A 24,771-nucleotide genomic window follows, 5' to 3' on the forward strand; every position below is an offset into this window, starting at 1 on the left:
CTCAGCGTACTTTATCGGGATAGACCAACACAAAATAGCACACCACTGTGCGGAAGGGTGAGGATTCATGGGTTTCAGCTTTTGTGTTAATCGCAGCTGGAAGTTGTTTAGACATGTGTTTTGCAGCCTCTTTAAGATTTTTTTCACTCCCTCTGATAATCCTCCGTTTCCCTGGCGACGCAAAGCATCCACTCAGCACGGTGCCGCCAACACAACCTGTCATCAGAGCGATTTGCGATTTTAGTTTTTCGTGTGGGCCACATGCTCGCTCTGTCCTTAAAAGATTTGTCGTAAACTATATCGAGGGGACTTCTTATAGCTTTCAAAAAGGAATTATTTTGCTCCCACTCCTCCATAAAGGTCAGATTTCTAGTCTTGGATTAATAGAGGTCCAAGACTAGATGGATGTTTCCCATCTGAGCTGGGAATTTCTGCAGCTCCTCCAGTTACCATGGGGAGTTTTTTTTAAAATACTTATGTTTTTTTATACATTTATTTATTTATTTGCACTGCCGTTCAGAGTTGCTATTCTTTAACTTTCATTCTGCTTTCTTGCACAATGATAGTAAAATAATTCAGATTCTGATATTGGGTTTTTTTTTTTATTAATGCGGCCTTTTTGAGGCCTATCAATTTAGGTGGAACATCATCTGTCTGTAAGGCAAGGCAAATGGCAAGGAAAATTTATTTATATAGCACAATTCATTACAAAGACAATGCAAAGTGCTTTACATTATTAAAATATAGCAAATTAAAACAGAATGTAGGCTTTCATCTGTGCTGTTCTTTGTGTTTTCAGATAAATGGTTATCTGAGAGACGTTTAATTCAGACAAAATCGTTTTATAAAATATCTACGATTTAAACAACTTTATTCCTGACCTGGGTGCTTTGTTCCGTGGTCTTCATAAAGTACAGGAATGATCACAAATCTCTGAGGCCTTCAGAGAGAGATTGCTTTTTTGAACTAACCACACATGGACTCTGCTTACTGACAGCAGTTGCTATTCCTGGATTTTATTTAAAGATAGCAGAATAAAGAAGGGTTGAGTAGAGATGCTAACCACAGCTCATAATTATACGCTGCTCTGTGTTGGTCCATCATAAAACGAGTGCAAGCTGCGACTTTGGTGACATGGCAAAATGTGAAAGCCTTAAATGGGAATAATCTTTTCGTTGTGCTGTCCATGCTGAAGTATTTCCCACATGGTGCCCTCGCTGTTGTCCATTTTTATGTTACCGCTTCCTCCCGTATAACTGTCCTCACCTGTGCGTCGATGTGCGTGTCTCACTCTGTCTCTTTGTCCCATCCTCTCCTGTCGTATGTCTCTTTCTGTCCTCCCCAGCGAGTTCAGTGAAGTGGTGGACCTGTTCACCTCATGCAGTGTGCCATTGCCACCCTTCCCTCCAGAGCTGGAGATGGCGGGAGTGACCTTTCTTAGTATGAAGTGGCAGCGGCCCGGCAGCTCGCCTAAGGAGGATGACATCTACTATGTTCTTGAGATGGAGGAAGAAGGCTCGGTATATCTCTTGGTTTAATACCTCTTTTTTTATCTATTCGTGTTAAGGGGTTGTTGTTTTGTTTTTCTCACAAATTCAGTTAAAATAATTATAATCAAACAAATAGTGGTTTGTTTATTATTTTTTTGCAGTTTGTAAAGTTTATTTATCTAATCAACAAAAGCCAGATTTGACAGGGACATAAATGTAACAGTAAATATTAGTCCTAAATTCCAGTTGGTATAAAAACTTACAAACTCGTGCTAAATTTTGTTTGTTGTGGTGTAAAGAGATCAAAATAGATATGGTATTTTTCAGACTACAAGTCGCATCAGTCATAAAATGCGTCATAAAGAGGAACAAAACATGTATAAGTCGGACCGGACTATACGCATTTATTTAGAAATGTATTCCACCCAATCCAAGACTAAAAACTGACATTTAATCTGGTAAACCAACTTATTAAATTACACAGCTGCATCCACAACCAGCTGAATAATACGTACTTGGGAGGATGAATGGAGTAAATCAGGATAACAAGCTAGCAACTCCAAACGGCAAGGTTCTTGCCTCCGAGGTTGTCAAAATTACGCTGAAATTAGATCCTGAGCGTAGCGGTGCTACTTGCTAAGCTAACAGTACGACACGGATGTTTCAGAGCAACATAAAGTTCACATGCATCAGTGAAGTTGTAACCCACCCAGACAACAGACCTGTAAGCTAGCGCTAGCAGTTATTAGCTTCACGGAAAGCCTAATAACAGGGTTCTGTCTCGGTCTGGTTCCTTCGAGCTGCACCACTCAATGCTCCCCTGCATGAATGAATACTCAAACAACATACGAACATGTGTTCAGTCTTTGTTGTCTAAAAGTTAATGTTTCACTTCATCTTTAAGTGGTAGAAGAGCAGAATATAGTTTTCCCAAGCCTAGCGAGCCCTCTTGTGGCTGTAAACAGTAATGTTTACTCCTTGGTTCATACTGATCAGCATGAATTACCATTTAAATTTTGATATACAAGTCAGAGGTCGGCCAAACTATGAAAAAAGTGTGACTTATAGTCCAAAAAATACAGTAGTTTCTGTGCTTTTTCCTTCTTTTAATTTGACCTGTAACTTGTCAAACTCAACTGGAAAAACGAACAAATATTTTAGGAGGGTAAATAAGAAATACAAACTAAAATAATGTGGCTACATAAAGTGTGCACCTCTATACTAATACTTTATTGCTGTATTGTTGATGACGCCTTGTATCTAACTTGTTATTTTGTACCCTTCTCCTGACTGATGGTTTATTTTATTCCCCCTGGAAAAATGTCTCCTTTTATTTCAGTTGAGTTGTAAAGGTTACAGGTCGCATTAAAGGCGGAAAAAAATTCTCAAATCATTTATCTGGGTTTACAACACAAAAGCCTTGCAAATTACCCACATTGTGAAGAACTTTCTATGTACACGGTAGTGGGAAATTGTCTTTTTAGAACCTTGTTTACCCCCCCCCCACATCAACTGTGTTAAAAGGAAAAAGTACATATTGGTTCAGTTGATGTCACTTCAAGAATGCCACCTGCAGGTTTAGCTGTCAAAACCACTGCCGTTCCCTTTACCTCTGTTGCTGTTCCCCCCCCCCTCCCACAAAACCCCTTATTTTTCTGCGCTTCAGTGATTGCTGAGTAAGTCATTGCTCAGCGGGTGGTTTTGTTTCTTCCCCGTTCGTCTCTGTCCCAGGGATATGGCTTCCAGCCAAGCTATGACGGTGACGAACTCTCCCACACCGTGAGGAATCTCCGCAGGAGCACCAAGTACAAGTTTCGGGTAAGCGAGCTCTGCAAGGTGTTAAGTCAAAACGGGTTATCTGCAGGTTTAATTTAGGAAGCGGAGCGTGTATGTGTGAAAGGGGCAAGCTTTCAGGAGGGGTGGGGGGTAGCGGCGGTGGTGCTGAGCCCCACGTTTGCCATATGACTCATCCGTTTACAGGATTCTGCCAGCAGAGCAGCGGGCAGCTGAAAGCATCAACGGGCTGGATCCAGTGTTGATCACATGCAGAGCCCCAGTGAGAAGCTAGTTGAGCAAAGCGTTTGACCAATAGTGGCCCTTTGGCAACAATCTCATCGAGTTTGTAGACACTGTGGGGATTTTTTTGTAGATTTTTGCCCTTTTTCTGCAATCTGTCTCGCACTGCCATCCGTTTTTATTTTCCTGTTTCTCTTCTGGTGTTTGCCTTGCTTCCCTAATAATGGTTATTTTCCTGCTGCAAGAGACAACAGCAGTTGTGCTTTTTTTTTTTTTTCCCCCCCTATCGTTTGCCTCTAGGACATGAAATAAAACCAAGGTGTGGACTATAAAAGAAAGTGTAAGGTTAATGCAGTGAGCCGGAGGAATGGGAGCAACACGTCTGAGGAGAATGATGCTGATAGAAATGTGTTTTATCAGCAAAAAACACGCCAACACATGTCTGAATGATAGAAAACTCTCTCTTTCTCGTTGCAATTATCAAAATATACAGTGAAAGGAGAAGCTGGGTGCGGGGCTGTTTGTCTTGGTTCAGGAGATGAATGAGCTCTGTTCAGCAGACTCTTTGCAGAAACACAGAGATTCCTATGATATTGATCAGGTTTTTTCACTCAAATGCAACTGCACCTGTATTTGCACATAGGTCCATTGCAATGTTTATGGTTCTGAACAATTTACTTTTAAGTTTTCTGTAGATTTTTAGAAATTGTGTCTGTTATTTGTCTTGGTCCATAATAAATATGCATTGCTGTGTCAAATGACTTGCAGGTGACTTGCATGCAACGAAGACCCACAATTATATCTGTTTAAATGATTTTAGGGTCAATACAAATCAGCTTTTAATGCATAAATACTAGGTCATGACCATTTTATGGGAAGCAATATTATAGGAAATGTACTGTCCTGCAAATAGTCTTTGACACCCTTCACAGGGAAGGTTATTAAAAAAATTGGCTAGTCACAGAAAACTATCCAAGCATATTAATAGAGCATTTAGTGGATGGAAAAATGTGGAAAAAGAGGCATTATCAATAGGACTAATGGCAGTAAAATATATTCAAAGGTTTGTTAGAAATTCTCAATGTGTGTACTTTACCTAGAGTCAGAGACATCATTAGATGTGTCCTGACGGGGCTAAGGAGAAAATGGATCGTAATAATCTTTTTACATAAAGGTTAATTTTGCATTTCATTTGGAAAGCTATGCCATCTGCTGGTGTTGGTCTGCAGTCCAAAGTCAGCTCAGTTCACCTGGACGTTTTAGAGCACATCATGCTTCCCGCTGTGGGAAAACTTTATGAATGTGCTGGTTTTGTTTTTTGTGTCGTTTTTGTTTTTGACTCCTGCCCACTCTGCCAAAAATACTAATAGCTGCTTTAATGCTCTAGTTTTATTATGGGGCGACAGTGGTGCAGAGGTTGGGGAGTTCGTCCTGTAACTGGTTCGACCTCCCGTTCCGACCATCTCAGTCGGTGTGTCCTTGGGCATTGCCACCTGCATTGTCTGCTGCCGGTGGTCAGAGGGCCCGGTGGCAGCTGATGTATAGCTGCCTCGCCTCTCTGTCTGCCCCAGGGCAGCTGTGGCTACTAACATAGCTCACCACCGTCAGGGTGTGAATGGGTGAATGACTGATTGTAGCATAGAGCACTTTGGGGTCATCTGACTTGACAAAACACTATAGAAGTACAGGCCATTTATGCTAGAACCACTGAGCTTTATCTGATCTAAACCCCACTGAGAATCTATCAGGTTTTGTCAAAGGGAAACCCAGAAATGCAGACAAGTTAAATGCTAATATTAAGGCAATCTTTTAGCTTGCTTAATGCAGGAATTCAGGCAAAAGGAGCCCTTGTATTGAGTGTATATTCTGTACATTACAGTATATATTCCGTACATTACAATATGTAGGCATACTTTTCAGTATAACAAACCAACATTTCTGTATAAAGGAAAATCCCTCTTTTATTTGTCTTATGCAATATTTATTAACTGTAAGCAATAATCCTTAAAGTCTACAGAAATGTGTGATTGAAATATAGCCCTCTGTGTGTAATGACCTAGTATAATGTACAGTTTTCACTCGAATTGCTGAAGTAAATTAACTTTATGATGATGTAGTTTATTCCGATTCACCTGTATTTGCATCACGATCCCTTCTACGCTTGCTTGGTGCAACCTGTTGCCAGTATTATGGCACAAACTATGACTGCTCACTGTCTCTATTTGTGAACTTTAACTAGGTGGCGGCATACAACTCAGAAGGGAAGAGTAACCCCAGTCAGGTTGTGGAATTTATCACAAAGCCAGACAGACCCAGCTGTCCCTGCAGGCCTGTCATCAGAGGAAGAGTCCAACCCGACAGCTTCAAAATTGCCTGGGGTGAGATTTCCTCCAAGTTGCTCTTCCAGAATCCTCTCGTGCTTATAGTTGACAAGCTGGCAGGTCCAGTTTACAGATCCACTTTTGTCCCGGAGCTCTGCCCAACAATAGATGAGACGGATGACATCCAAGGTAGTCTGTGCAGTGGATGACATCATTCTTTTTTTTTTCCTACTCTATTCAGACATCAGCAAGAATCCTTCATGCACGTCACTGGGCAAATTCATATTTCAGTGCTGTACTCAATCTTTGTGTCCAATTGAAAAGTAAATCTGTGGCAATGAAAATGTAAAAAAGAAAAACCCTCTTCGTTCCAGAAAGTTGTCGGCGTTTAAAAAGAAGCCACTTCATATTTATTTGCAAAAGAAATTCCTTCTCATAAATGAATGACTAAATCTTTTTTTTTTTTTTAGATTTCTTGTAAAGCTGTCAATGCAACATACTAATGTTTTTAGATGATCCCTTGCAAAGCTCATTTTAATGAATTAACAAAATAGTTCCTTCTAAAGAATCTAGATCCCTAGAACTTTTCACGTATCATATTACAACTATTCTTTTATGTTTTTTTTGTAGGATTTCTAGGTCTAAAAACAAAGAAATAGTTGCTTTCAAAGTTTTTTTTTCTTAATGTAAAAAAAGTTTGCAATGTATTTGTATTCAACCCTGTTTACTCAGATACAGCTAAGTAGCTGCTGAAATCCACAGCTCAGGTGCAAAAAGCGGTTAACAGGTTATGGATAAGTTGCAAAAAAGTCATTTTTGAAAGAAATCCATGAGAAGATCTGTTTACAAATCCCCACAAGGCATGTAGGGAACACAGCAAACGTGTAGAAGAAGGTACTCAGGTCCGATATATACCAAAATTTAAGTTTATAATGCAGACATTCACTTTCCAGCAAGACAGTAACCATAAACATGCCACCAGAGCTACAATAAATTGGCTTGGAATAAAGCACTCTCATGTCTCAGAATAGTTCAGTCTGCATCCAGACCGAAGATCATAATTGATGCAAATGGACACAAAGGTCCGTCTTCAGACGGGGAAAGCCTGCAGAGACATAGCCTGCATGTGTAACTGCAGAGAAAGAAGTTATGACTTAAAGGGGTTACACACAAATTCCCTTAAAGCTGCTGTACTTAAAGTGTGCAAAATCAGGGATACCAGTTCTTTAATAATCTACTTTTGTTTTTTAATCTCTTTATTCAGAGCCCCCTAAAGATAACGGTGGAGCAGAGGTAACCAAGTATGTTGTGGAGCTCTCTGAGGGCTTAAGTGGTTAGTTAAATTTCTTTGCTAGAAATAATATTTTTTCCTCTAATAAAGTTGATCACACTGTTTAGAACTGACTAAAATGCTTTTTATTTTAGGTTTGCTGTGGGGGCTGGTGTACTCGGGCCCAGCTCTGGAACACGTGTGTGACGGTTTGAAGCCCGGCTGCTCCTACCAGGCCCGGCTTTACTGCATAAGTGAGGGGGGGCAGAGCCCGGTGAGTCACTCCACGCTGCTCCGCGCGAAGATTTGTTTGTGTTTGGGCACAAAACGTTTCAAGAAGTTCGATCGCCTCATTTTAATTGGACTTAAGAGAGAAGATTAAAAAGGAAAAAAAAAACCTGCCTGTTGTTGTTTTTATAAGAACAGCAAGATTATTTTTAATGAGACTGTCATGCAGAGTTAATTATCTAAATGTTTATTCTTCTCCGTATCCAGCCTACATGGTATCTTTCTTTTGCATATAGTTTCCTCTTGTTATTGATACATTACACGGCTCGCTAACGGTTAGCGTTGGCAGCCAACATTTTGATTGGAAATCGCCACACTTGCCAGGAAGAGTATCCGGCGTAAAAGCTCCGCCACGTCTGTGTGAAAGCCGTGCTGACTTGCTGTGGCGACCCCTGAGCAAGGGAGCAACTGGAAGGACTCTGGTTGCAGATTAAGCCGTGCTTTCTTATGTTTAAGTACAGAACAAGCCTGCTAATTATTTAACCCTCCCTGAATGTGTCAGAGGAGTTTTTTTTTTCTTAATTAGCTCAGTTCATCCTCTCTTCATTAATTTCCCTATCAGCCATTTGGCCGTGCCTGCATTTTACTTGGGATGTGGCTGGTAGATAACATGAGTCACCATGACCAGCTTCCGCCTTTTTTTTAATTCTTTTTTTTTGGCGCATCACAGTGTGACACAGCACTCACACGTTCTGCTTTGTCACTAAAGAGTCGGGCCTTTTTTTTTTCTGCTTGTGTGATAATCTTAACTTTCTCCATTAAGGACAGCTCGTGTGTGTCTGAACAATGCACTCTGATTCGTCTCCTCTCTGCTCTGCGTTTGCCCGATAAGCTGGTGGAAATGAAAATAGTTCCCAGTGTCTTTTTGCCAAGGAGAGTGAGAGGATGATGGGAGATTGTCGGCTTTGTTGTCATCCCTGTTTCTTAATCGGTGTGTTTTTTTTTTTTTTATTCTCTTGCAAGCTGTCAGAAACCCTGCAGGTCCAGACTCCCGCAGTGCCCCCAGGGCCCTGCCTACCCCCTCGGCTGGTGGGCAAGCCCAAAGCCAGGGAGGTGCAACTGCGCTGGGGTGAGTCATTCCTTTCAAACTTAGCTTTGTGTGGGATACATTTCTAGCGTCGGTTTGATACAAGCGTTCGTCCGCTGAGCAGAACTTTAATTATGCGCCGTCTTTTGCTTTTGCCATTTCTGAATCTTGACGCTGACCTTAACAGCCGAGACGTAACCTGCAGCGTTTTTTATCAACGCTTTGTTTGGTGAAAACTCCACAGGCCCCCCACAGGTAGACGGAGGAAGCCCCGTGTCGTGCTACAGTGTAGAAATCAGCGGACCACAGTCTGAGGAGAGCAGGGAGGTTTATCAGGGCACGGAGCTGGACTGTTCTGTGGGAGGATTGTTTCCTGGCAAGACCTACAGCTTCCGACTCAAAGCAGCCAACAAGGCCGGGGTGAGAAAGAAGCACCAATAACAGAGGGATGAACTGTGCTTTGCAGGAACGGCCAGCTTATGAGTCTTACTATGTTTAAATTGTTCTTGTTGCTCTTTCGCTAAAAACAGTTTGGACCTCTCTCGGAGCGCTGCGAGGTTACGACTGGCCCCGGAGCCCCCGAGCACTGCAGGGCGCCTTCGACCACATGCAAATCGCCCAGTTGTGTTGTTGTGAGCTGGGAAGTAAGTGCAGCGCTTACCGAAAGCATTCCTACCCCTTCAAGGTTGCAACACAGACATTTTTTCCCCCAAAGTCGACATAAAGTAGGCCAGTAGGGCATAATCTTGACTTGGAGGAAAAGTTTCCAGCAGGACAACAAGCCTAAACATGCTTATTAAAGGACATTAGTGTGTCGAGACCAGTTTATAGTCCAGAACTAAATCCAATTGAGAATTTGTTGAAGTAATGTTCAGAAGTTTTCAATCTGTCCAAGCTGAAAACAGTGTAGCTGTGTGAAAAATTTCTGAGCTGTGTGAAAACGAAATTTCGTTCTGTATGCACTCTGTGTATACAAAATGACAATAAAGAAAGTCTAAGTCTAAGTCTAAGTCTGGCAAACTTAGAGATGGGAAGTTTCAGTGTCTAAATATGCAAAGATGGTAGACGCATACCCGAAAGGAGTTGCAGCTCAAGTGGCAGCAAAAGGTGTTTTGCGAAAAGCGCTGCTTTGTGTCGGTCTGTCACTTAAAATGAGTTCAATTTGCTATACTGATATTTAGACGCGTCACTTCCACATCCATCTTTCTGAGAACATAATAGACAAATTACATACAGCTGCACTATGCAATCAGGGCTCATTGTCGCTGTTGTTTGACTTCCAGGCCCCTCCTTGCAACGGCGCTCCAGTGACGGAGTTTCGTCTTGAGTGGGGAGCAGCAGAAGGCAGCATGCAGGTGTGTTACAGCGGGCCGGGACTCAGCCACGAAATGAAGGGGCTGCTGCCCGCAACAAACTACTTCTGCCGTGTGCAGGTGAGCATCAACAAACACTTTTGAGGGTTTTTGCTTTTATGTCACCGTGCATATTTTCTCTGTTTTTGTTTCATTTTGAAAGAACATATTCATGCAGTCATATCTCACAATGCAATAAAGGAACCGATTTATTTATGACTAGCATTGTGAAGATCTGGTTAGAATCCCTGGTATAGTTAAGATAACAAAACCAAATTGTATACTAGGGCTGGGCTATATATATATATATATATATATATATATATATATATATATATATATATATATATATATATATATATATATATATATATATATATATATATATATATATATATATATATATATATATATATGACGATATAAAACAAATCACTATTTTTGTCAGTCTTTAATGTTCCCTGCTACTATTGAGGGAGACATGAAGATATCAATGTTATTTTTGATTTGAAGATTTAGTTTCCAATAAATAAAAAAATAAAAAATGTTTTAAATGAAAATCTTTTAAGAATTACAGGAGAACAGAATGAAAATGGACTTATTCTAAATAAATGAAATTAACATTGAAATTTAAATCTATGTTAAATTCATTTGTCCTTTTTGGGGTAAATGTGTTGCTTATAATTTAGTGTTTTGCTATCTTTTTCAGGATCGTTTTGCAGATAGAAGGCATTAAAAAAAAAAAAAACAGGTCAACTTTGTGTTGACATGTTTACATTGGGGCTCCACCTTGTGGTCAGATGTGGGCTCTACTTACCTACCTTACCTTGTCTCTTGCTGTGCAGGCTGTAAACATGGCTGGCGTGGGGCCCTTCAGCGAGGCAGTGCTTTGCCAGACACCCTGCTCGGTACCCGCGGCCGTCAGTAACATCTATGTACTAAAAGAGTCTGAGCTGCAGAGGTATGGGACTTCTGCAGACGAGGAAGAGGAGGAGGAGGAGGAGGAAGTTGATTCCCGCCCACAGCCGGTCATTTCCCCGTCAACCTGCCTGGGCATCTCCTGGGACCCTCCATGTAATCACGGCTCCGAGATCACTTCCTACCTGATCGACCTCGGAGAGAGGCAACCTATCGTTGTCGGACCAGTAACCAAACACGTCATCCAACATCTGCAGCCCGACACCAGCTACCGGTTGGTGGTGCATTGTAAACGTTGCAGATTTCAAGATATGCTCATTCTTTTAAAGCTGTGGAATCTTTATATGGCTTCCCATGAGAGCGACACGATTCAGTCAGAAACAGCATCACAAACATTTAATGTGGTATGCAGAGTTTTGCACCGAGAAACATAAAAAGGGACAAATTTAGGCAACATATAATTGAATTACTATTGTTAATTCCCTTGTAGTCAGTTCTTTTTACTATGCAAGGTCATAGAGCAGTTATATTCTTGCAGAAAACTTAAAAAAAAATCCCTTTAATGAATCATTAGAGTTAAAGACTTTTATGTGAAATGTCCCTTTCTTTAAATATTAAACTGTCACTTTTTTTTTTACTTTTTATTTAACCATTTTTATAATTTTACATAACCTTTCGAGAGAGAGAGAAAAAATACAAAAATAAGTATTTTTGATGTTTGATGTTAAGTTAACATTAATCTTGTAAATAAATAGATAATTGAATATTTAGGCAATTAAAAAAAGAAAAGTATTGATAATTATAACAGGCAGGCAGAGTAGACGTAGTCTATAATCTTTGGATAAGTAGGATTTTTCCATAAGGAAATTCTAAATAGGCATGTCTTTCCAGAAACATTTCAGTCATAATTTTTGTTGATAAATCATATTGAAGATGTGAAATGTCTTTGTGTAAAACTGCGCAGTCCCTGAAGAGCACTGAGGCTACGAGTTAGTGAAAGCTCAGCCTCCGCAGACCTTTTAATGTTGTCACTTCTCTACGTTTTGTCTCTCAGGATCAGAATCCAAGCCCAGAACAGCCTGGGAACGGGGCCCTTCAGTCACACCTTTAAACTTAAGACGAAGCCTCTGCCACCGCAGCCTCCCCGGCTGGAGTGCACCGCCTTCAGCCACCAGACCCTCAGGCTCAAGTGGGGCGACGGCCCAGCAAAAGCTGCCACCTCGGACGCCCCCCAGTATCACCTGCAGATGGGGGATAAGAATGGCAGGTCAGTAGATCAGTGGCTGGATTAGATGGGATTTTAAGCCAAAGTGGGAGCAGCAGTGCCTGGCAAAAAACATATACCCCTCATGTTGTGACCACGAACGTCAATGTCTTTTTATTCAGACTTTATGTATTTTTCTAAGCATCACAAAAAATAAAATCCAGGTTGTATGAGGAAAATCTTCCATCACCCTGAACACACCATCCCTACAGTGAAACGTGGTGCTAGCAGCATCATACTTCTCTATAGCAGAGGCAGGACAGAGTTGAGGGTAAGATGTGTGAACTAGGGCTGGATGATAATTCAATAATATATATCAATCGATAGACGTATATCGATGATAGAAAAATAAGAGTCAATAAAAAGTTCAATAGAGTAACAGTTTTTCTTCCTTTTTGCATTCTAGCCATGTAGGTTAATACGACAGTCATTACATCCTCTCAACCAATCAAAACGCAGATTCAGTAACGCCCCGTCATCAAGCTGTCCCCCTCTTCAAATACTTCAGAGAGCACATGTTCTTTTTTTTCTTTCTTTAAAAACTTGCACTCTTTGGGTCAAAAGTTGGTTGAATAAAGGGTTGAGTTTGAATTCAGTGTTTGTGTTCTGTCTCTAAAAATAGGTCACTAAGCAACAGCATAAAACGGCCATGGCTGCACTAAAAATATATGTTTTGAATCTGTTGATAACTATCAATATCGAACAATATGATTTCTATTTTATCGATATGCTTTTTTTCCCTCTATATATTGTCCAGCCCTAGTGTGAAGCTAAATAGAGGAAGGAATCTGGAAGAAGTGCTGTTGAAGGCCTGAGTGTGGGCGGGGCTTATTTTCCAACAAGGCTGCATCCCCAAAGATGCAGCCAGGGCTACAGAGGAAGGGTTTATATCAAAGCAAATGCATTTGTTGGAGTGACCCAGCCTGAAGGCCATTTGATAATCTGTAGCAAGAGCTATTTGTTCCTAGCTATTTTTTATTTTAGTCTAAGGGAAGGGTGTATATTCCTAATTAAAGCCACCTTTTTAGTTTTACAGGTAATAAATTTGAAAATCATGTATCATTTTCTTTCGGTTCACTTTTATGCACTGCTTAGCTTGTTCTTTTTATTGATTTAGTGTGTAATTCTGTTTGTTTTTGCCACTGTCAAGCCCAAATTTCCCCATTGTGGGGCATAAAAGGTATTTCTTATCTCCAATTTTACTTTGTTTTGGTCTATTGCATAAAATCAGAATGAAACACGTGGAAGAGTGTGGCTCTAATTTTTGCAAAATGTGAAAAAGGTAAAGAGATTTTAGCTGAATGCAGGAGGTTTGGATCGTCGGGGTGTTTAGTAATGTCTTTTTTTTTCCCATTGAAGAGCCCCTGGTTTTATTTCCTCCTTATTTACTCTTTCCTCATTAAATCCTTTCCCCTTCCTTTCTTCATGTTCCTGTCGTTACAGATTTGTCTCCTTGTATAAAGGACCATGCCACACACACAAAGTCCAGAGGCTTAATGAGTCTACCTCTTACACGTTCCGCATCCAGGCCTTTAATGAGGCGGGCGAAGGGCCCTTCTCCAGTGTTTACACATTCACCACCCCACGCTCCCCTCCACCTCCTGTAAAAGGTACCGTGCAACTTTATTTCTTCTCATTCAATTCAACAAACACATCCTGCTGCTGATGTGCTCGGCTTTTAACCCCTTTTGACAAAAGCCGGTCTTTTACTCCAGGAGCCACGGGCTCGTCGGCTGGAAAGCGGTTGTTGAGCTTTGTGGTCTGTTCGTTGTCAGACTCTGCAAAGCCTCTTTTGATCCCACACAGAGGAGTCAATAACGAGGGTGTGGGCTTTACTGTCAGTGCAGCAGCTCCTTTGTATCTGCAGTCATGTGCCAGATAGCCACCTTTTGTGAGGTCCACTTTTCAGAGCAAAGCTGGATTAATGTTGCGTTTCTTCGAACTCGGCCCCTTATAGTCCACAGTCAGGATAATTTGTAAGCTGTTCTGAGACCAAGAAGGGGCTTTGACAGTCCAGCTCAGTTGCTTAAAATGCCACCTTCCTGTTCTAGCTGTGGGATCCTAAATCGGGTGAAGCTTTAGGCATTTGTCTGGAGTTTTAAAGTTGGATATCTTTGTTTATGACGACATGGCTAAGAACAACCAGGTCATCACACTGCAAAAATGGAACTAAAAGTAGGTAAAATGTTCTTAAAATTAGTACATTTGTCCTTGATTTGAGCAGGTTAATAAGATGATTTGCCAATGGAACAAGATTTTTTTGCACCTAAAATAGGAACAACTCATCTTCATCATCTTATTTCAAGTCCAGGATGTCTAATTTTCTTATTTTAGGGGTCAAAATACTCATTCCACTGGCAGATAATCTTATTTACCTGCTCAAATCAAGGACATATACACTAACTTTAAGAACATTTTACTTATTTTTAGATCCATTTTTGCAGTGCACAATCAGAGGTCAAATCTGCTCAGTTTGGTTCACGGTTTCTGGTTACTGACTTTGTAAAGCTCTGGCAGTCTGATATAGATTTGTACGCGGTTCAAGTTTCTCTTGTATTAAAGTGTAATTTCTTTAGCACTAATGGCTGCGTCAGGACCGAGGCCTCTGAACATGGGCGGGTGTTCTACCACTGCTCCCTTATAAACATTTTTAGTTTAGCTGAAAATGTTCCTTTCTGCTGGATTGTTTATCATAAAAATGAAAGCATTTGGTCCGGAAGAGCCCACGGTTACAGAGTTGCTGCCTCCGCATCACTGGAAATGTAATATTGCTGTAATATCAGACAGATTTATCCTAACTACTTTTTATTTATTTATATATAAAAGTTCACTACATAACTAAACATTTAATTTTTCTCCAGAAGATACATTTGGAATAATTAGCAGCTTTGTCTTTGTGAGGAAAAAAAATCTCTGACTTCCTGTCCTAAAACCCTCTTAAATCCAGATTTTAAACTCGACCTGTTCTACTTGAACTAAGTCTCTTGCTGGACCTATAAGCTCTTCATCAAACTATTTTATAGCTATTTTCTGAAGGAATAAACGTGGCTGTCCTAGTTTACTCCTCATCAGAGATGACATTTTTCATTACATTTTACAAAAATGTCCTTAAAAGTTCTTCTGGTTTAATTATTGCAATACTTGACCCTCTCAGTTCTACTTTATTGCCAGTAAAGCCGAAGACGGGTTGCCGTTCGTACTTTTTGGTTCTGAGCTTCTTTGAACAGGGCCTGTTTTTTTTTTTGTTGTTGTTTTTCTTCTCCCCATGTTGCATTGACTTATGTCTGCCTTCCTGTTTTTTTCCACCTTCAGCCCCTAAAGTGGAGCGTCTCGACGAAAACTCCTGCGAAGTCTCATGGGAGGCCCTACCACTCATGAAGGGGGACCCGGTTATCTACAGCCTACAGTGCATGATGGGAAATTCGGAGTTCAAACAGGTACCTGCGTAGCAGCGAAAGTTAATTTCCTTTACATTACCCTCAGCTGACCCGTCATCCTTCACGGAGGCGGCTTGGTGCAGATCAGGATACAGATGGGTTCAGGGCTGTGTTGTTGTCACTGTGCTGCTGCAGCACTCTGTATTGTCACTGCTGGATTTAAATTGCCCATTATGCAAAGGTCATTGATCCACGAGGCTTCCCAGGTGTCTGGCCCCCGCCGGCACATTCATCCCTCATGATGGCCTGCAGCCACGTTAACATGGAATGATGACTGCTGCAGGACTATGCTAATACGGCAATCGAATCAGAAAGTTGAAGGATGGGGCTTCTGAATCACGTCTCCATTGTTTTATTCTTATTGTTTCTCTCATTGGAGTTAAACATTATTCCTGACGCAGAATTTAAGCTTGCGGGATGTTACGTAAACAAGATATGAATCATTTTAACACTCTGTTCAGTTTGAAACATCCTACACCATTCTCTATTGGTACTGGAATAGATTGTATTACTTTTTTTTTTTTTTTTTGCATTTGTATTTTTGAACAATGAAATACTGAGTTAATTCAAATTCATTTTAATTTTATTGGTAGTTTTCTCAATAAAAACATGTCCCTCTAGCAGATCAGACTGTTAAACGGCTTAATGCAGATAGGCTTATTTCAACAACACTATGAATTTTTACAAACATTTCTTTTTTGATTTTTTTTTTTTTTATGCAATAGACCAACACAAAGTAGCCCATATTTATGACTTTAAAGAAATTATTTCAGGTTTTCAATTACAGCCATAAAGTCAGATTTTAGGGTGTCTCCACCAGTTTTTTTCCACATCTACAGACTGAGAGTCTTCTGCTCAGATTTGATGGAGAATGTTTTTTTTTTTTTTTTTGTTTTGACGTGCTGAATGCTAAATATTTTTCCCTGTGAAGTCTGTTGCTGCCTTAAATGGGCTTTCTTTCCAGAATAACCCAATGATTAAGCTCCCTCCATCATCTCTGTCCAGTTTCTTGATCCTGCTCAAGTACTACTTGGTGTATCAAACAGAGCTGGATATTGTTTTATAACCTTACCCTGCTTTAGATTTCTCCACAACAACCCTGACATGTCTGATGTGTTCCTGGTCTTTATTATTATGTCTGTCCAGAATTTAGATCTCAAATCTCCTAGGCCTGCGCAGAATAGCTGTATTTGTAGCACTTTTAATCGCTTTATTACTGAATTTTCTTTTATAAATAAACTTGCCTCGCCTTGTCTTAAAGCTGCAGTTGGGAGTTTTGAGAAAACGGTGGAAAATTTGAACAAGCATGCCTTACAGGTCTCTCCCCCTTTGCTCTCTGCTGCACTGCAGCCCTCCCTTCACAGCTCCTCCTCCACACTGCAGCCTCCTCCGATGTTTACCTGTCTTTGTTTTCTGAGCAGGTGCCACTCAGGAAAGTGGCAGTTTTCCTGTAAAGCAGGTTGTTTCTTTGCCGTTTCTCCAAACAGCTGCAGCACACTGACAATTATGACTGCAGAGCTGTGGGGGGCAGGGGGAACAGTGGCTAACACTGCTATGACACTCCTCCTCGCTCTGATTGGTTGTTTCTGTCCAGGAGTGGCATATTTACTGCAAGTGGTCGTAGGACCACTATGAGGCGCCAGAGGAGCTTGATTTTTATTTATTTATATTTCCACAGACTATCTGCCTCATTTTCTTCTCTAACCCCCAGTCGGTCGAGGCAGATGACCGTTCACACTGAGCCCGGTTCTGCTGGAGGTTTTTCCTTCTCGTTAAAGGGGAGTTTTTCTTTCCACTGTCGCTTCATGCTTGCTCGGTATGAGGGATTGCTACAAAGCCATCAACAATGCAGACGACTGTCCATGTAGCTCTACGCTTCTTCAGGAGGAGTGAATGCTGCTTGTCAAGACTTTGATCCAATCAACTGGGTTCGCTTACATAGGAAATCTTTTGACCAATCTGTATAATCTGACCCAATCTGTATAATCTGATTGAATTTGATTTTGGAAAGTGCCTTGAGATGACATGTTTCATGAATTGGCACTATATAAATAACATTTAATTGAATTGAATTTTACTGTCGGTAATAGTGACAGTATTAAAAGAATAAATGTATACAGAATTTGGCAATAAATGGTTCTAGATTTTATTTAGCGATACCAGGGTAAACATGTTTTTTTTTTTTATTCATTTAATTTCTACGCAACAATCATGTTGGCTACTGATTTTTGTAGTGCACTTAATGTTTACAGTGAATAATTATAACAACACATTTTATCAGTATATCAACAATAAATCAGTATTAAAAAGCAACACACATTAAAATGTTTCAATGAATAGGCAGTTAAAGTTAGTAGGTATTCTTGAACAGATGTGTTTAGAAGGGAGAAAGCTCTGTTCTGCTTGGTGCTGAGACGGGAAGGAGGAACAGTGAGGTGAATGGAAGAGGAGGAGCTAAGGTTACAGGAGGGAGTAGAGATGTGAAGGAGATCAGAGAGATGAGGGCAGAGCGGGCGCCCTTTAGGGGCTAATTGTTCTGTGTACAGAACAATTTTGAATTGTATTCTGAATCTAACCAGGAGCTGGTAGGACTGCGGTGATGCGATGACATGAGGTGGGTTTTGGTAATAATGTGAACATTCGGAACTACTTGAAGCTTATCGAGTGATTTTTGAGAGAGGCCAAAGAGAAGAGCTCTACAGTAGTCGATGCAGGAAGGGACAAGGCTATGGACAATAAATGATGCAGGGGAAAGGGAGAGGCAAAGACTATTCCAAGTTCTCTAAATGAAAATATTCAGACCGGATGATGTTATTGATGTAACAGTGGCGCAGGAGTTAGGGAGTTCGACCCCCTGCTCCTACTGTCTCAGTCGTTGTCCTTGGGCAAGACACTTGACCTGAATTGCGGAGTGGTGGCCTAGTGGCTAGAGCAGCGTGCTTGCGCTCTGAGAAGGATGAAAGGACCCGGTTCAATCCCAACTGCCTGCACTCTGGGTCCCTGAGCAAGACCCTTAACCCCGGATTGCTCCCCGGGCGCCGCACAGTGGCAGCCCACTGCTCCCTTAGGGTGATGGGTTAAAAGCATAGAACTAATTTCGTTACTATTATTACATATTGCTACTGGCAGTGCTCAGAGGGTCCGGTGTCAGTCTGCCCCAGGGCAGCTATGGCTACCATCGTCAGAGTGTGAATGACTGACTGTAGTTGGACTTGATAAAGCGCTATACAAGTACAAGGCATTTCAGAAATAAATGATAGTGCTATCAAGGAGACACCCAGACTCTTGACCTGAGGTGACCCTGACGACTAACGAATCAAGTGAAAGAGATAAAGTGTCAACTTTGGATAATGCAGATTTGGTTCCTCAGTTTTTTCACTGTCTAGTTTTAAGAAGGCAGGAAGTGAGGGAGGAATGTGGGGAGTATACAATTAGCTTTACTAGTTGAATGAACCTGGATGTCATCTGCGTAGCAGTGAATATGAATGTTGAATTTCTGGAAAATATTGCCTAGGAAAAGAAAGAAGGAAGTAAGAGGCGTCCTAGGACAGAGCCTTGGCGCACACCGGTTGTGACAGAGGATTGATGGGAACTGAAGGACTTTAGGTGAATGAACTGAGTGCAGACGGAAAGATGAGAATGAAACCAGTCGAGGGGGTTGTCAGTGATGGCAAATGAATATAATCTGTGGAGAAGTATGGAGTGGGAAATTGTATCAAAGGCAGCACTGGCATCCAGCAGAATGAAAATGGATATTAAACCAGAATCGGCTGCCATCTTGAGGTCATTGGTGATTTTTATGAGAGCAGTTCAGTGCTGTGGTGGGGGGAAAGAAACCGGGCTGGAATTGCTCATAAAGCTCATTATGGATATTAAATGGCAGCCAAGTTGAGAGGCGACTGTTTTTTCAAGTATTTTGGAGATAAAAGGTAGCTTAGAAATGGGGTGAAGTTGTTTGGATCTAAGAGATTCAAAGAGAGCGGGAACAATTCCAGTGTTGAGTGATGAGTGAATGATGGCGGTTACGAAGGGGCAAGAGCCTGAAGGCAAGATTTGACCCGGGTTGTTGGGATTGGATCATGGCTGCAGGTAGAGGATTTAGACTTACAGATAATTTCAGAGATATCAGAAAACTGGAAGGGAAGAGAGGTGTCATAGGAGGCAGACTCTATACCTTCTTCAGAACAGATCAAGTCAGGTTAATAAGAGAAATTCATTCCTTATATACTGTGCTATTTGAGTTTTAAACATTTCTTTGTAGGTTGTGAGACAAGTTTACTTATGGAGTCGTTCAAGTGTAAATATCTCCTCTTTTTTTTTTCCACAGGCTTTTAAGGGTTCTGCCACATCCTTCCACGTCCAGAACCTGCAGCCCAGCAGCGACTATCGTTTCCGTGTGTGCGCCATCAGGCAGTGCCAGGACGCCACAGAACTGAGCGGACCTTACAGCCCCACGGTGACCCTCTCCCCGCAGCGAAACGACGCGGTGTCGAGCAGCGGCGCCGCGGGGCCCGGCTCGAGGACCAGCGCCGAGTCCATCCGAACCAGACAGAGCCTGACGGACGAGCAGTGCGCCTTCCTCCTCCTCATGGTCTTCGCCGTCATCGCCATCCTCATCGCTTTTGTCATCCAGTACTTTGTCATTAAATGAGGAGTCTGCGGCACCTCGGCTGCTGGGTTATAGCTTTATTCTCCCCCCCGTTTCCTCCTCCCGTCATCTCTCTGTTGTTTTGTGTTCTCTGTTTTGTACTTTAACTGTTTTCCGGTTCGCAACGGCGTAATCACGTTAGCTGAAACGGGGTGCAGCAGGAGAGGGACGTGTGTTATCAATCGAGGACGTAACATCTCATTTGGCACCTGTGATTCCTTCCGGACTCTCCTAACTCTGTCACCCCGCTCCAAAGTTGCGGCTCCCATTCAGTTCAGATTTATAGTCAATAGCGGTCAGCCTCCTGTGCAGAACGACTTCTGAAAGCGTAGCGGGTCCTTTTTTTTTTTTTTTTTTTTTGGGAAAAGAGTTTTGGGGGAAGATGGCGCATTAACGAAATGTATAGAAACTGTCCATATTTATATTTCCATTTCCATGTCCAGTATGAAACTGTTTTTGATAGATGTGTTCCAAAAATAGTTTGTAGGTTCTGTCTTTAGCCAACGTGCTTTTTGACTGTGGGACCTGAAGGGCCAGTGTTTGCACAGTGAGGTGTGTGTGTGTCCAGGTGTGTGTACTCTACGTAGTCCGTGCCACAGCTCAGACGGCTGGGAGGGCTTGGCGCCCAGATGAAGGAACCTAAAACCCCCTCCACCCCAAAATCCATGCAGGAGTTACAAACACAGAAAATATCTCTATCCACATTATAGAGCGTTCATTTAGCACTTTTCAACCATTTATTATTTTTTTTTTCAAGATCAGAATGTTCAAGGATGCAAAAACGACTGGAGAAATGTTCGTATATTTTTGTACAGCGAGGACACGAAGATCAGCGGGTTTATGGAGAAGAAAAAGAAGAAAAAAAAAGAATCTAAGTATAAAGTTAGAAAACAAAAACCAAACTAACAGTGAATTCTAATTATTTTTACTATCATATAGTTATACTGTAGCTTGTTTTTACAATCATGCAGCTGCTTTACTCTGAAATATTGTCGTTCAGCACAAAAAAATGTATGCTTTCTCGTATGTTGTTTTATTTTGTTTTCTCCTTGGTAATTGATTTTTTGCACCTTAGTGGAAGAAAATCTTGACTGACTGCATTTGTTTTTGGTCTTGTGATGCATTTTATAGAGCACACTTTGAGATTGTGCAAGCCCTACTTGTGTTTCGGGTGTTTTAAAAAGCTGTAGTATTGCATAACGTGTCACTGAAACAGCTCATCTGTCAGCAGGAATAAAGGTTTAAAAAAAAAAGGAAGAAAAAAAAATCTGTACACCAGTTGTTTCAGAGGCCTTAATTGGAGAGGGGAAAAAACAGTATCTGAAGATTTATTATTTTTTTTCCTTAATTTACTTTTAAGTTTTGATGTTTTCCTTTTTAGTGTTAGAAAACACTAAAATGTGTTTTATTTTCTTTTACTTTGCAGCATTCATTTGGTATCGGTTAACATATGTAATCCTGAGAAAAAAAAATGAAAAGTAGTTCTTTATATTAAGATTTCTGTTCTGTTCCGTTTGTCAGTTCATACATGTGTGAAGTATATTTTTTTATAATGTTGAAGTAATATATGTTAATACTCTCCACAGAAGATTCAAACAACCCTGAGTCGTCATGAATCATGGAATGCAGGTGGTGGATGCATAAACGTGTTATCATGCAAATCTAAAAAATTTGCCTTTTTTTCTCTGTACGTTGAGTATTTGTGACAGATCGCCGACGACGACGCGCCGTCAGCGGTCGTCTGGCTGTAAGGTCTAGTGTTGTTGAGCAGATCGCCGCTGCTGCTGCCGCTGTAAAAACGTGGGGAAGAAAATAGAAACGGAGCGCAGGTACCTTGCAAAACGTCTTGAATAATTACATGATTTGGTCTTTCAGACATTCTAATGTCTCCCTCTTTGTCACTGAAAGAATTCAAATTCCTATTTTTGATAGCGATCGCAAAGTGTGCCATTTTAACACCTCTTCACCGTTGGGCTTGCTACCCTTTGGCTGGAGAGAACTCAAAAATAATGATTAAAAAAAAAAAGAAAACTACAAAAATGAGTAAAATATGCACAAAAATAAAAGACCATTTTTATGTAATTTTAATGTTTGCAGTTACCTCATACACCGTACATTCCAAAAAGATTTGTTATAGTATACATACTACCAGACATATCACTTTACAATGTTCGTTATGGGAAAAATGTATAATCATAGATATGTATCTAAAGTGTATCTGTATAGCCATGATATCTACAAAAAGATCCATGCACAATAAAAGATTTATAATTCTTCATCATGGGTGAAGTTTGAGCGTGTCTGTCTTTGGTTTCCTGTTGGTTCTAATCAAAAAAGCTTCCAGCATTTTTCTGTCTGATGTGTTTAGTCAGTTTTATGAATTCTGAAAAGAAGGTAAGAATTTTGAGTTTATAGTCAGAATTTTGATGTTAATTAAAGACTGAATTTTGGGATTATTAATCAATATGACGTTATTAGTCCATTTAATAGTGTTTGTCTAATTTTTACATTTAACTATCAGACAGGAACTTTATCAAAACACATTGGTATACTGAGTTAAAGGCATACTATGCAAAATTTTTCAGTTAAATAATGTGTTCCATACTGTTTTGGATGATCAAATGAGTAATTTCAGGTCGAACAAAGGTTTTCTCGGCCGCCCTGGGGGTCTGTGGGGGAAATACCGCACTTGCAATTGCAAGAGCTCTCGGCCCGCACACACAGAAGTCTCGCTTTACGACGAGAACTCCGTGTTTTTGCCCTGCCATTCACTATATGCACGCGCGAAAGCAACAACAAAGAACCGCGTGTTAACGTCAAATAAACATGCAAGCATATCGAGTTTTATTATTATTATTTATTTTTTTTATGTTGGCGAGACGCTACCGCGGCGAGGCCGCGGCTTGGCGAGGCGGCGGCGGTAGCGTCTCGCCAACATAAAAAAGAAAAATAATAATAATAATAAAACTGGCGAGGTGGCGGCGGCCGCAGCTATGGCCGCGGCTTGGCGAGGCGGCGGCGGCCGCCTCGCCAAGATAGCGCTGCGGGAAGCCTGATGTTCATACCTTCACTGTGTTAGTCATTGTTTGTACTGCCGTTTTTTTCCACTTTTCGTTGCGTTCGCCTGTCTGCTAAGCTCAAAACAACCGCGCCTGGCTTGAAGGAGAAACCAGAACAGCTGAGCATCTTTACGACAGTGCACTTTTACTTTCGCCCTCTGGGGGGAGCCTCGCTGGAAAATCAACCCCGGTTGCATAGTATACCTTTAAAAAACATTTTGCTTATACCGTGTCATGTAAAAGATATGACATCTTACAGAATTCTGCTTTTCTTTGTTTTAACTGCAATTATTCAAATCATCAAAGGTTTAGCAAAAAAAATTTGATTTCATTCATTAACCACTTTTTGTAATCCTCCAACCCCCATTTTTATTAAATCGTGAATTAATAGACCAGCAGATCAATTTCACAACCGCACCCAGACTTGTTCACTGTAAGAAATCACTTAAATGGTACCTGTCTGACTACATGAAGTAGCACAAACATGCTCTGATTTCCTCCCCACTGTCGCTTCATGCATGCTCAATATGAGGGATTACTGCAAAGCCATCAACAATGCAGACGACTGTGCACTGTGGCTCTACGCTCTTTCAGGAGGAGTGAATGCAGCTTGGAGAGACTTGATGCAACCTGCTGGGTTTCCTTAGAGAGGAAACTTTTTGACCAATCTGTCTGGAGGATTTGATGGAATTTGACTTTGTAAAGTACCTTGAGATGACATGTTGTGACTTGCCGCTATATAAATTGAATTGAATTGATATAAGGAAGTTCAGATTCTGCAGGCTGATGGCAAAACATATTTATTACATTGTCAAAGAGAAGTGTGACCGCTGCTATTTAAATTATGTTAAACGCAAGCTGTCTTTTGAAAGTTTCTTTTTATTTATTTATTTGCCTCAACAAAAAAAAAAATTCTGTGACTCAGATCTTTCTATTAAACAAAAATACGTTCAGTTGCTTTCTTCTAAAAGTTTATTCAGCAATTTATTGTAAGAACCACAGGTCCTAAAGAGAAATATTTCCGCTCAAAATATTCACCTAACTCTGTCATACGACGGGTGGTTTCACTATATGTGACCATAAATAAAATAAGTAGGGAAGTACCTCAGTGCTGTGAATCAATAGTCTTTTAAAGACAGTAAAAAAAAAAAAAGGTATACCCTCTAGAAATTTTAAAGGTTTTGTTTTAGTTTTTTTTTTTTTATCTGGGGCTTTGGTGGATAATATTTTTTAGCCAACTTTTCTATTTTGGCTTTATAGACAGTGCTCAAAAAAAATAAAAAAAATTAAAGGAACACTTTTTAATCAAAGTTTAATATCCAGTCAGTTAAACTTTTGTTATATTGATCTGGTCAGTTCAGTAGAAGAGGCGTCTGATCCGTCGGTAAAGAAACCAGAGGTGCACTAAAGGGGCCGACCCCAAAAATAAATGGTTTTGCAGCTGGAGGTCACAGACATTTTGTTTCCTTCTCATTTTATTTGACTGCTTTTCAGTAGTTTTGCATCTGAGCAGGCTCCGTGTCACTACTGGTTGCATGAGGAGATACCTGCACAGGCCGCACAGACAACTCCACCATCGCCAGAAGGTTTGCTGTGTCTTCCAGCTAAGTCTCAAGAGCGAAGAGGAGATTCCAGGAGACAGGGCAGCTTCTCTAGGAGAGCTAGGCAGGACCCTCGGAGG

At 40.8% G+C, this 24,771-nt stretch overlaps 1 protein-coding gene across 5 annotated transcripts in view; it reads left to right on the forward strand.

The window, feature by feature from the left end:
- fndc3a (fibronectin type III domain containing 3A) overlaps window positions 1-22,314 on the forward strand; it is a 78,766-nt gene extending 56,452 nt beyond the window's left edge. For 3 of the 5 annotated variants that reach the window (XM_036149485.1, XM_012875220.3, XM_036149487.1), the window contains 14 exons: window positions 1,346-1,520; window positions 3,222-3,308; window positions 5,746-5,884; window positions 7,092-7,160; window positions 7,253-7,371; window positions 8,349-8,454; window positions 8,657-8,832; window positions 8,943-9,056; window positions 9,696-9,845; window positions 10,610-10,956; window positions 11,737-11,949; window positions 13,390-13,556; window positions 15,259-15,383; window positions 19,711-20,034. In XM_036149485.1, the coding sequence (XP_036005378.1) occupies window positions 1,346-1,520; window positions 3,222-3,308; window positions 5,746-5,884; window positions 7,092-7,160; window positions 7,253-7,371; window positions 8,349-8,454; window positions 8,657-8,832; window positions 8,943-9,056; window positions 9,696-9,845; window positions 10,610-10,956; window positions 11,737-11,949; window positions 13,390-13,556; window positions 15,259-15,383; window positions 19,711-20,034 (2,311 nt within the window). Of the gene's footprint in view, window positions 1-1,345; window positions 1,521-3,221; window positions 3,309-5,745; window positions 5,885-7,091; window positions 7,161-7,252; window positions 7,372-8,348; window positions 8,455-8,656; window positions 8,833-8,942; window positions 9,057-9,695; window positions 9,846-10,609; window positions 10,957-11,736; window positions 11,950-13,389; window positions 13,557-15,258; window positions 15,384-19,710 lie in introns of all 5 variants that reach the window. The other 2 variants (XM_036149486.1, XM_036149488.1) reach the window with 1 other exon arrangement.
- Window positions 22,315-24,771: the final 2,457 nt, after the last annotated feature.

This window comes from Fundulus heteroclitus, chromosome 18 (genome assembly GCF_011125445.2).
Source record: "Fundulus heteroclitus isolate FHET01 chromosome 18, MU-UCD_Fhet_4.1, whole genome shotgun sequence".
Lineage (NCBI taxonomy): Eukaryota > Metazoa > Chordata > Actinopteri > Cyprinodontiformes > Fundulidae > Fundulus > Fundulus heteroclitus.